Source organism: Ascaphus truei, chromosome 2, assembly GCF_040206685.1.
Source record: "Ascaphus truei isolate aAscTru1 chromosome 2, aAscTru1.hap1, whole genome shotgun sequence".
In the NCBI taxonomy this organism is placed as follows: Eukaryota; Metazoa; Chordata; class Amphibia; order Anura; family Ascaphidae; genus Ascaphus; species Ascaphus truei.
In genome coordinates this window covers 373,961,179-373,974,069 of record NC_134484.1, presented here as the reverse complement: position 1 = coordinate 373,974,069, position 12,891 = coordinate 373,961,179, and the positions used below count along the sequence as shown (strand labels likewise).

Below are 12,891 nucleotides of genomic sequence, written 5' to 3'. Positions count from 1 at the left end.
CTCTGTTTCTGTCACTCAGTGGAAGCTCATGAATATTCATGAGCACTCCTGCACTGACATGTGCAAGAGGGAGGGCAGGGCTCACAAAGGGGTGTGCCAGGGCTTGTGACAGGACATGAAGGGGCAGTGCCTTAGTAAATGGTTGTTAAAATAGAAAACAAGAAAATTGGTCTTTCAAAGTTGTTTTGAAATGCTAAAAGTATTTTTTCTTACTACAGAACTGATTTATTAAAAAAAAAACAACACATGCAGGATATTGCCTGAACTGCAGCTTTAATTGTTAAAAAGGTTATTTTATTTCCCCCCTGATTGTGGGACACATTTTGTTTTTTAGATATATTTGCCACATTGTCACTTATTTTAGGTTGCTGTTAATTACACTTCTTTTTCTTGAATGGGAGGATGTTAACTGGGCGCTCTTGTATGGAATAGGAGTTCTACCAAATGTGAATAACATTAGTGCTTAGTGCAAAAAACTTGAAAATAACTAATGTTAATTAAGCAATAATGAGTGTACATCAAATGTAAAAAGAAAGCTAAAAAAACTGGGTTAACTGAAAGACCCAGAATTACCAAAAGTTGAAGTGCAGAGTGGAAGTGACAGCACCCAAGCAAATTATGTACCTACTATAAAAAGATGAAAATAAGAATCAAGTGATAAAAGCCCCAATGTCAATGTATACATTTAAGCCCTTAGGAATGAGGGTTTACAAACCCAGTTTTTTTAATGTACATTTGATGTACACTAATTGTTGCTTTTTATCTTCCCGCTTCTTTTTTTTTTTAGAGTTTTAGCGCCATAGTTTTAAATGTTATTAAAATGATAGCTCATTATTAGTATCCATTTATTTAGGAGCAAAATGCACTTTACATTTGACACATTTAGGTGATACCAATTTGCATTAATAGATCTATGTATTACTTTTATATGTATCAAATGGTCTTAAATAATGTTTATCATAATTCTGCTGCAGAGATTTCCACGTCTGTATTGTTTACATATCCACCCACCCTCTTAGAATGCACCTACTGTAGCATGCAGTTTTAGACATAGAACCAATGCGTTATTCAATTAGAAGTACTGATTTAATAATGAGCTGTGAGGGGTATAAATACAGGGAAGGGTCAGATGGAGTTCAGATTCCCGACGAAGCTCAGGCGAAACGCATGGAATCGATCCGACAGCGCTGGTGAACGGAGCCTGGAGTCCTGGCAGCCGGAGGTATCCTATCCAGCTTCTTCCGCCCATACTACAGACATCACCGGAAGTGCCGCAGGGAACACGGACGAGGCGACAGAGAGCTGGAACTGTCTCAGGACAAATGAAAGGAGCAGCCCCCCCACCCCCCAACCCATAGCGCACCTACCACGGAAAAACAAATTTTAGCGTACAACTTTTACTTAACCCCCCAATACATATAAAAACACACCCCCACCGCCCCAATACATATAAAAATACAACCCCAATAATAAAACGCTGCACCCGGTGCCGGGTCGGCAGCGGCGGAAGTCAGCTGGGCTAAGCTTCCGCCTCGCCGGCGTGAAAGAGGCCCGGCGCACACACGAGCAGCCATTGTCTGACTGAGAGGTGCCTGCAGCGGGGCAGGGCCGGCAGCAACTGCTGTGACCTGCAGCCGGGCCCCCGCCACCACCCCCCACAGTCCCGCCAGCCGCTGGGCCCCCGGCACTGCCCCCCATCACCAGCCTAAGCCCCCCCCCCACCACCACACCGCCCTCCCCCCTGCAGCAACCGGCCCGACCTGTGATAATCCCCAAGGCCTGATTTGTATATGTATTGGGAGTGTATTTTATATATGTATTGGGAGGGAGTGGAGTATATTGGTAGATATATTGGGGGGGAGTGGGATATTTTTAGATGTATTGGGGGTGGGGTGTGTTTTTGTATGTATTGGGGGGTTAAGTAAAAGTTACGCGCTAAAAAAATATTTCCGTGGTAGGTGCGCTATGAGTTGGGGGGGGGTCTGCTCCTTTAATTTGTCCTGGGCCCCATGATTTCTGTTGGCGGCCCTGATCTCAAACACACAATCACACACACACACACAATCCCCCCCCCCACACACACAATCCCCCCCACACAAACACAATCCCCCCCCCACACAATCACTCACAAACACACACACACACAATCCCACCTCCCACACATTATCACAATCCCCCACACACACACACACATAATCCCCCCTCACAGACACACACATAATCCCACCCCCCCCCTCTCCCTGCACTCACACACAGACACATTTCCTCTCTCCCTGCATCAGATCAGAAGCTATCTGATTGGTTACAGCCTGTCACATGAGGAGACCGTCTCTGTAAAAATCAAATTCTACTGACTACAGAGATTCATGTCTCTTCGTCGCCCCTACTATAAGCGCATGCTACAGATTCAATGCATTTGTTTTGAAGCGATGTCGCGTTGCTGTCGCCGGCACTATAAGCGCAGCCTAAGGGGACTTTATTTATTTACTACAGTTGTCATTTTATGATTTTCGGCGGGCTTTATTTAGTATTAAAATTCACATAATTGTTTGTCCTGTTACATTTGGCTTTGTGGGAGCTATTAATTGGTCTGCGTCAAATTTGGATCTTGTGCTATCAGCTATTTAACTGCTACTTTATGTATACAATATATTACATCATTACTTGAGTGCAACATTAAGGGACTTTTAGTGACCCCTTGTGGCCACTTTGTTGTGTCCTTATAGGCTGATGCAAGAGCACATATCCTTTTCCCTATTCCCTATTCTCACCCTGATATCTTTATTTCATTTCAAGACTGCGGTGCAGTTCTACTTAGTTTTTCAGTACAGTAACGTGTATAATTATACACTTCCCATAGACACTAGAAGTTTCCCCAATAATTACAGCTTCTGACCCCAACCAAATGATTCTGATGCTCTTAAAACACCTTAGAAAAAATACTAATGAGGTGAAAGACTTTTACATTAATAGGAATTCATGTTATTTGTCAGGAAAGGTGCAGAGCTCATCAGTTGCACAATACAATGCTGTTCATTTTCAGAAGATCATTTTGTTTCACTAATGATTTAAATTGCACACCTGCCTAAGGCTAAGGCCCCGCTCCCAGAGTCAGCGCGCCCGCACTGCAGACAGGCGGGGCGCTGACATACACAGACCGCGATATGCGGTCTGTAGGGAGCGGGAGGTGGGCGGGAGTGGGAGGCATGAGCGGGAGGGGGGGTGTGGCTTGAGCGGAGGGACCCGCTACTCTTCCCCCCCCTCCCTCCATGGCTCGGGCTGGAGCTGACAAGCAACACACACACACACACACACACACTCATACACACACGCAGGCACTCATACACACACGCAGGCACACACACGCAGGCACACACACACACACACACACACACACACAGAGGCAGGCACTCACGCACTCAGGCACACACATACACAAACACAGATAGGCACTCCGGCACACACAAAACACAGATAGGCACTGAGACACACATAGACAAACACAGATTGCTTTCCCTCCCCGCTCCCCGAAGCCTCACCTCCTCCCGAAGCCTCTCCTCCTCCCGAAGCCTCCCCTCCTCATTGGCTCACAGCCACACCACGTGACGCGTCGACGCTAGGGAATACAATTCTCTTGTATCCCGTAGCGGCTGACGCGTCACAGCCTGTAGCGAGCTGTGCAGCCAGGGAGGACCGGGACCGGCTCGGTGGGGATTCCCCTGCTGGTGGGGAACGCCCGACCCGCCGCCCGCGCCACCGAGCGCAGCGGGACCGAGGCCTAAGGGACCTCAAATGTTAGTCTACGGCAGGGGTGTGCAAACTTTTCAGTCTGCGCCCCCCGCCTGCTCTACCCCCTCAACTTCTCTACGGCGTCAAATGACGCTATGGGGTGACGTGACCCCGCAGTGTCATTTGATGCCACGTTGCCATGGCGATGCATCGCCGAAGACAAGTTGCAGAGGCCTCACGCGATCCCCCAGCATTTAATTTAAATGCCTTGGGGAAGAGCGCGGGGCCCCTGCAACTGCTGCGCCCCCCAGTTTGCGCACCCGTGGTCTACGGCAGGGGGGCGCAAACTTTTTCCCTGCGCCCCCCTGACGGCTGTCCCCTCGCTCCCGCGCCCCCCCCAACCCCAACTTACCCGCGCTCCGGCGTAATGACGTCACGTTGCCATAGCAACATGACGTCACATGACCTCGCAGCGTCATTTTGACGCCGCGTTGCCATGTCGCCGCAGGGAGGAAGCCGCCGGAGCCACGGTAAGTTAGGTTTACAGAGGCCCTGCAGCTCCCCCGGCACTTAATTTAAGCGCCTTCGGGAAGTGCGCGGGGCCTCTGTAAACCCCGCGCCCCCCGTCGGCAGTGTCGCGCCCCCCCTGGGGGTCGCGCCCCACAGTTTGCGCACCGCTGGTCTACGGTGTCTGGTACACGTTTGTCATTAAAAAAAAGTGTGTGCTGACCACGTGCATTTTAAGTGAAAATCCTGTTTTGTCACAGAAATTGTATTTGTGATGTTTTTAATTAAAAATCAAAACACAATTTCAGTGCCAAAACGCAGAGGTTTGACTTGGACTGCGCGTGCAAGGCACACACATCCTGTTTTACCTATTTGCACTTCTACATGTATAGTAACTGTGAATTCCTTGTGTGTGCGCACGCGCGTCTGTGTGTGCTGTGTTTGCTGGCGGCTACTGTCCAGGCGTGCCCAACCAGCGGCAACGGCTCCTGCATGCCGAGCATGGGAGGCCTCCACATGCGCGCCAGCTGCCATAACAGCCTCTTCTGCCAGCAGTGACGTCACTTCCAGGATTGCACTTCTGCCTCCATAAAGGCGATTTACTCCAAGGGACATTTTCATTTGGTAGGTGCCAACAAAGAAGTTTCACTTGAAAAACAATTAGAGGGCAGGCTGCAACCTGCAACCATTGCAGCGTCCTGTTCCTCCTTTGCTTAATTACCAACATACAGTATAAGTTTTCATGACTTGGTATTGGTGCATTGCTAGTAAAAAAAAAAGTGACGTGGGTCTTAAACTATGACAAATATTACAATGTATAAAGATCATTCTGTCAAAGGAGGTGGGGCCGTCATTCTTAAAACAGCCACGGTGAGATACATTGCTGACAATAATTACTCAAACTGGGAGAGTTGCGCACTTTGTAGCTTATAGACTGGTTACAGTAGTTAACAAGGTTTATGCTTATAGAGAATGATGGTGTATATAGGGAATATGCAAGACTGGTGGTGAAACAAAAAAAAAAAAAAAACAGAAACTAATTAAGGTTTAAGACAATCCTTTATTTATTACGAAATTTAATTAACAAGCACAGCAAATACGTACAATTGTTTTAAAACATTGGGACGTTCTTAAACTAGATCCTGATCTAGATTCAATCACTAAGTGCGGTCCGAGATTCGCATTTAAAAGAGCTAACACATTGGCTGCTTCAGTCTCAAGAAGTTTATTTCAATCTAAACAACATAAACCCTTGGGTAATATACCAAAAGGCTTCTATAGATGCGGTTTTTGTAAGTGGTGTCCATTTGTTGTCCCCACTAAAAGGTTACATACTTTGTACCCCAAAGATTGATACAGAATAAGGTATTTTATTAACTGTCATACCAGTTATGTAATATGTTATCATATGTGGGTGCAATAAGAAGTATGTCAGTCGAACCATCAGGCCATTGAAAATAAGAATTTCTGAACATGCTAGATTAATTATGAAACAAGATGTTACACACCCAGTGTCCAGGCACTTTATGGAGTGCCCACAGGGGGGGTATGACCAATTTCAAATTTATTGGTATTGAACATGTCCCCATTAATGTTAGAGGTGGAGATAGACTCCAACTTTTAAATAGAAGGGAAATGTACTGGATATTTGCTCTCCATACATTACATCCATATGGATTAAATGTCGATTGGGAATTGCAGCATTTCCTTTAATTTTGTCTTACATTTCTCATTGTCTTTCTTTGCCCCTTCCCCCCTCCCTTCCCCTTCTCCCCCCTCCCCTTTGCATATGTGGTTTACTTATGTTTTATAATATTTATTCACTGCTATTTCTACTATGCTTAGTTTATGTATAATATTGGTTGTAATGTTTATATGATATCGATGATATTGTCTGGCTTCGCCTATTTTATTTTGTTTTAATGAGTACCAGTGTCAGGATCTAGATTTTTGTTATGTATATGTTTCTATAACAGTTTACATTTATTTAGCATTATGAATTTGAACCTGGTTTTTATTGTTGTGCATTATTCTCCGTCTATGGTGATGTCACCAGACACCTGCTGATCATCTGTTGGTGATTGGACTCTACAGGTGTTCTGGGTCCGACACTTCATAAGAGGGTTGTTTGTTCACTGGTGGATCACTCTTTGACAAAGGCCCACCGGGCTGAAACGCGTCAGAGGATCCGCCAGACTTTTACCATGATGTTTTATTAAAAGTTTTTCTATCACCACCATCGCCTGTATGCGGTTTCCTTCCACGGCTGTGCATCGCTTCTACCTCCGGCGGGAGGTGTGTGTACTGTTGCTATCCGTCATCGGTGGCACGCCGGACAGCTGTCTTACCTGTTCAGTCAGCAACTGCGGGGGAAACACCCAACATCGGCACAGAGAAGTTACCTGGCCATTTGCAGGTTGTCTGTCTGCGGCTTCACTTTCCACAACCAAACGGCCTTCACTGCTCCTCTAACCATGAGTCTACACATGTAATATCACTTGTGCTCTATGGAGAGCTAGTTGTCAGAAGGAGAAGTTTATACTCAAAGGTTTACTTTGGAGATTGGCCGGGACTGCATTTATTTATTTACTTATAAGCAGGACACAGCTATCCAGCTGACTCTTGAAGCGCCTGAGTGGTTAACCTCTTGGTTACCTGTTACACATGTATATAGGGTATATGCAAGACTGGTGGTGTATATAGAGAATGATGTCTTTCAAAAGTGCTGGTAGCGGTTGAACAAAACTTTCAAAAGTATACAGAGTAACTTCCAAGTTGTTACAGTAAGGTCCTTTGCTTCAAAAAAAGAATGTATTTGTTGCTTGCTGAGCAAATGTAAAATTAAAGGGGCTGCTTATTGCTTCCACGTGCTTAGCTCCACATCACGAGAGCAATGTGCTCAGAGAGGTACCTTAGAAAATTTTAGAGGAGGCCAGTTGCATTTCCATTAAAATCATTGGTCTTTCTGCATTTTCTTCACTGCAGCTTCTATTTCGTCCATGATTGGAATAGGCCCTGAGTAATTGTTGGTTTCTACAGCTTCTAGCATCTTCTGGTATTCTACTGGTAAATCATTCTGCTTTGCTCCCATGCACATGACCTGTTAATGTAAACAAAACATTAAGCCCAGAGCATTTGTGATTGTCACAGATGGATTAATTCAAACATCAGGCATATATACTGTAGCTCTCCCTTCATTGACTAAGCAAATACTAAGCAATCTTCAGCCATTTGACACGTTCTGGCACTGGAAGACACATTTCAGCCCATTCAACTATACCTCCACTTCCGACTACCCGCCACCAGAAGTGTACTTCCTCCCTCCTATTCAACTATAAGTGAAAAAACGGGGAAAATCCCCACGTGGAAGCTACAAATATGGCAAGTGCTGTAAAAGCCGGTATAAAAATATAAATGCAGAGTGTCCCAAACAAATGTCCGCTTTTTTCTTTCCTTTCTATTCAACTATAAGTAACATTATTTGGCAGCTTGCCAAACCTACTGACACAGCACCAACACCAACAGACACAGAGAGAGACACACACACACACACACACACACACACACACACACACACACACACACACACACACACACACACACACACACACACACAGGGATACACACACGGGGACACAGAGAGACACACACACACAGACACAAAGAGGAATTCACAGTTGGCATACATATAGAAGTGCAAATAGCTAAAACAGGGAGTGTGTGCCGAGCACGCGCGTTCTAAGTCAAACTTGTTTGCGTTTTGTCACTGAAATGATGTTTTGATTTTTAATTAAAAACATCACCATCACAAATACAATTTCTGTGACAAAACAGTGACAAAAGAAAGAATTTTCAATTAAAATACGTGTGCTCGGCACACACACCCTTTTTTTTTTGCCAAGGCCTCACGTTGTCATGCTATGAAACAGGTCAATTAGTAACATGCATATACGGTAATTAAAAAATGGAAATACTCTTGTATACTTGTCATTTGTGCACTGGATATAAGCAGGGTACGCCCTAAATATAAACTTATTATATTAGATGTTCAAATAACAAGATACAAGTTATGTAGCTACTGTATACAGTAGATTCCTTTACTTTCTTCTTGCCGTGTCTGGGGGGCGCCATCTTGTATTTGCATCCTCATGGGAGTAGTGCAAAACACAGACTGAAGAAAGCATGCAGGAAGGATAAAAGTGCGCTATTCCCATAAGCAAACCCAAGGAGGACTACTGTGTTATTAGGGAAATATTTTACAACAACATTATTTGTGACAGCATCATTGATGCTTTCTGCATGAGGAATGATGTCACTAATTACAGATAAATTATGGTATACACACACAACGAGCAACAAAATAGATTTACCATATTAGATTTGATACTGTCGTAAACACTTTGGGTTTCACTTCCGACCAAATGGTTTAATGAATTTAATCACACAGGCTGCATACCTTGACGTCTTTTAAAGTAAATGGCTGACAAGTACAAGTATGTGTTTATTTAATCTGATACCATTGCAATATATGTATTTCATATGAAGAGGAATCACTGCAGGAAAAACTTGGCAGGATTTGGAGACATTTTTTTTTTAGATTTTTCTCGTGGCGGCCGCATCATGTGAGCCATTTGGGCCAATGAGGGCGAACCAGCCTGGTGATGGAGAGGCGTGGCCATGACATCACGTGCGTGAACAGTCTACAAATCGCTCAGGCGACAGGAGCGCGCACCTACTTGCGCTGTCGCGCGCACACTATGGCCGCAGCCGATGGCGGGTTACTCAGCCCTAGCTGCCTACCTGCTTGTACTGAGGAGATGTAAGTGCATAGACACACTCATTCATTTGATAGCATCGACAGAGAAGGGATGCTTCTGTCGTCTGAACGTTGATCTCCATGGGCTCATAAACACCACCCTGAACACCCTCCTGTCTGCGTAATAAAAATCAAAGCATTAGAGTGGGCTATGCACAAGAAGAGGTTGTTCAGTGGAGAATACATATTTGAGACAACAAATTAATATGTATATGAGAAACCATTGTATGTACATCAGAAAATATTGGTACTTCCTGGGTGAAATCCCAGGCACCGGTGTATTTTATAATATGTTGAGTGTATATTAATGATTTCACTTTGTAAAAAAAAAGACAGAAACGAGATTTTGAGCACTCTTCTAACCTCCCAAATATATTTGTTCATACTTAAATTATATTGTATTTATCCTTTATTCAGCACACTCTTAAATATCTTATTGAAGTATACAAAAACCTATGACTAGTACCGGTTACATATAGTACATTATACAATTAATACACATACAGTATAGACATAACAATTTAAAAAACAGTCCTATTTTCACAATCCCAAATTATTTCTGTCTAGTCATGTATTTTTACAGAAATACCTCTTACAGTACATCTTAATAGCCATTACTGAAATGTTCCTAAAATCAGTATTTCCCCCACAGTAAGTGTATTTTCCAATCAAATCAATGTTGTGCTAATGTCCACATTTATCTTTAGCCAGATCGTGCTCAGCTTTCCAGCCCAACTCCTGGTGAACTCTGAGGACAAACTTTGAGGGCAAAATTATCCCCAAATCTTCTGCTTTGGTTTTTAGATCATAGTAACTATACAAAAAGATATGTCCTGGGATGTCTCTTCTAAAGTGGCATTGGTTGCTATTCCCAATAGCCCCTTTGTATCATATAATTACATTTGATGGTATGTTTCACGGTACACACCACTTGTATACACCACTTTCGGTATGTCTGTCATATGTTTCCTTCCTGCGTGTCTCGTGCTTATGTGATTGGTGTAAGGAATCCCTCCTTCCCCAACTCCACCATTTTTGTCACTGGATCGCCTGCGGCACCATTCCTCTGCAGATCATCTCCTCCTGTGGGTCACTGTGTTTGTGGTAGTGTCTGCATTCACACTAATTCTCACGGCTAGAAATCCACTTTGTCTTTATCCTCACTCAAGCTGTGTGCGCACTTCTGGCGCCTCCTCTCTCACCATCTTTATTTGTTTTTTTAAGTATAACTTTAAGAGAAGAGCACCAACTAAAAAGTTAAAGGTATATACCCCCAGGCCAAAAAAGTAGAGATGGGTAGCAGATATCCAAGTTTTTCATATATACTGTATATATATATATATATATATATATTTTTTTTTTTTTAAATTATGCCTATTTCCATAAATCAATTTGTTTAAGCCATATTTATTAAGTCACATTTTTTCAGTATTACGTTCATACAAGTAGATTTGTATTCGACTGTGACTACATGAAAATGTTACTTTTAATTCTCAAACGTTTCTCACATGGGAGGTCCATTCATGCTGCTCACTTACATATCCAGTGTACCTAAACTGTCAATGTCCATTTTCCACACGACTCCCCAGACTTCATCCCCAGGGCTCTGAACCACGGTGGCCGCCCCTCCGTGCCAGCGCAGATTCCCTCTGCCTCTGTGACTGCCAAATGCAAGCTTGAAATCCTGGAAATGTAACCAGATGTATTATTACGATATACTTGCAATGTGCCAACATATTGTGCAGCACAATGGGCGGGGATAAAATAAAATATAACATTTAACCCAGCAGTCAAAGCTGTCAGTTTTTTTTACATGCCACCCCCCGCCCCCTCTTTAATATGTGCATCAATACAATCCACACAATGATAAGTAATTAGCTAAATTGCCGATCAATCCGTTCTCCTGTGATCGATCGGCGAAGATTCGGCTCGGGGGTTCACTAAATGACTGCAGAGGAGTATTCTGTTTCAGAAGCGGATGGGGATGTGACTTTATAAATGGTTGCTACAGAAACAAAAAAGGCTTGTTACATTATAATACATTAAAAAGGTTATTCAGAGTAGTTTAAAAAAAATGCTACAAGTATTTTCTCACAGTACAAAACTAATTTATATATACACACACACAAAACACGCGTAGGATATTGCTTGGTCTGCAGCTTTAATAGAAACTGGTTCAGTAGGTAAATAATAATTTACTGCAAAGACATGCAGCATTACCAACAGAGCTGCTGCTGGCAGCTATAGATTAACATATTTCCCTGGCCAGGAAAGACAATCCCAGTTTTTGACCAAGCAACGTTTCTTCACATTAATGTATAGAAATAATCACTTTATATTTGTCAATTAACTATGGAGCTTTATACCGCTCATGACATTTATGAGAACAAACCAATGTTCAAAAGCGCATTTGACACTTTTTTGGTTATCCAACAAGACCCCCATGGCTCACATAGCTTGTAATGTAGGCAATATTTATTGCATTTGCTTCATATCTGAGTACCTCTGGGGTCCTAATCCTCTACAGTGCTGTCTGCTGTTTATCCTTTTGTCTGATCATATGTAGTGCCAGACCTCCATGCATTTAATCATGGAAAGTCAAAACCTGACATTAAAGTCCTTGTATGATGCACAACAGCAATCGTTCTGACACTCCTTTTCTAAGAATGACATTTGCAAAACCAGCACTATCAAAAACCTATCCCTCAAAATGTCACCTCAAGGGTGATGCTTTGGCCAGAAATGGTACTTGTCAATATATTAAGAGGCTGGGAGTTTTTTTTCTTCTTCTCCATATACATAAACATGTTTTCCAAACTCATCTGCTCCTTTCAATTCCTCAAACTTCTTCCCAGGCCAGGAGATGCCATCTGAAGGATTCACAGACCCTACTGTTGTACCTGTCAAAGAACTTTACCAGGACACGGGTAGAAGGGAGGCTGCTACAGCACCCGAAAGGGACGATGAACAGAAAGTGAGACGTTATTATTTTAAATCTATTGATAACAACGTGTATATATTAGCTGAATTACCACCTGCAGCTTAGCTATGGAGTGGAAGGATGCAGACGGGTTACTGAGAAGGATCCGCTCTCTTAGCAGGTTGCTCCCGTAGGCAAAGTAGTAGAAATAGCTCGCACCGAGCCGGAAGCCGGCGCGTCCAGCCTCCATCCTCCCCTCTTCGCGGCGGCTGTCGCAATCTGCTGCAGCATAGGTGTCACTATGCTCTCCTCGCACTTACTGACAGCAGTTACTTCCCTTCCCCAGGCAGACAGCCTCACGTCACCACACGCACACGGGGGCGGCGGCCTCGTTTGTGAAGGGAGCGCGCTCTATAATGAGAACGGGATGGAACGTCGAGTCCGATTGTGGAGTGAGATTCTAGAATGTCGAGACAGAGTTCTACAACGCCTGCTTCTCAGAGCACACAACAATGGGGACATTCTCCATGTAATAAAAATAGGGGGAATAGCCCAGAGGAAAACGATACAGTGTTGGCAAAAATAAATGATAATACACGTTAACACAAACCAGTTTGTGATTACTGTATAAACCGGCTACACATTAATAGAGGTATTATTCTGCTGCCAAACTGGAGTAATCACTGCAAAAAAGAACAAAAAATCACACACATACAGTACACTAGATTGGTAAATTTTAGGCCGCCTTTACACTAGCGGCGTTGCTACGTGCGCGCGCACGTCTGGCACAATTCAGTACATGGCTATAGTAGTTAGCCAAGTGCCTGCACGCCTGCCGGCGACGAAGCGCGTTGACGCGGCAGCGTTTTGAGAAGACAATGCATGTTCTCTTCTCAGGCAACTGCCGCGTGACGTCAGC

General features: G+C 43.7%; 1 protein-coding gene across 2 annotated transcripts; it reads right to left on the bottom strand.

Moving 5' to 3' along the window:
* Positions 1–5,276: 5,276 nt before the first annotated feature.
* On the bottom strand, positions 5,277–12,356 carry GGCT (gamma-glutamylcyclotransferase). 2 transcript variants are annotated; one of them, XM_075587064.1, is made up of 4 exons: positions 12,085–12,356; positions 10,591–10,736; positions 9,037–9,169; positions 5,277–7,336 (listed from the first exon to the last, which is right to left on the bottom strand). In XM_075587064.1, exons 1-4 carry the CDS (start codon positions 12,220–12,222, stop codon positions 7,190–7,192), a joined length of 564 nt encoding a protein of 187 aa, XP_075443179.1. In that variant the 5' UTR covers positions 12,223–12,356; the 3' UTR covers positions 5,277–7,189. The 2 variants fall into 2 exon arrangements, with proteins under 2 accessions (XP_075443179.1, XP_075443180.1); XM_075587065.1 differs by having other exon boundaries at positions 12,088–12,350.
* Between the last annotated feature and the right edge of the window lie 535 nt (positions 12,357–12,891).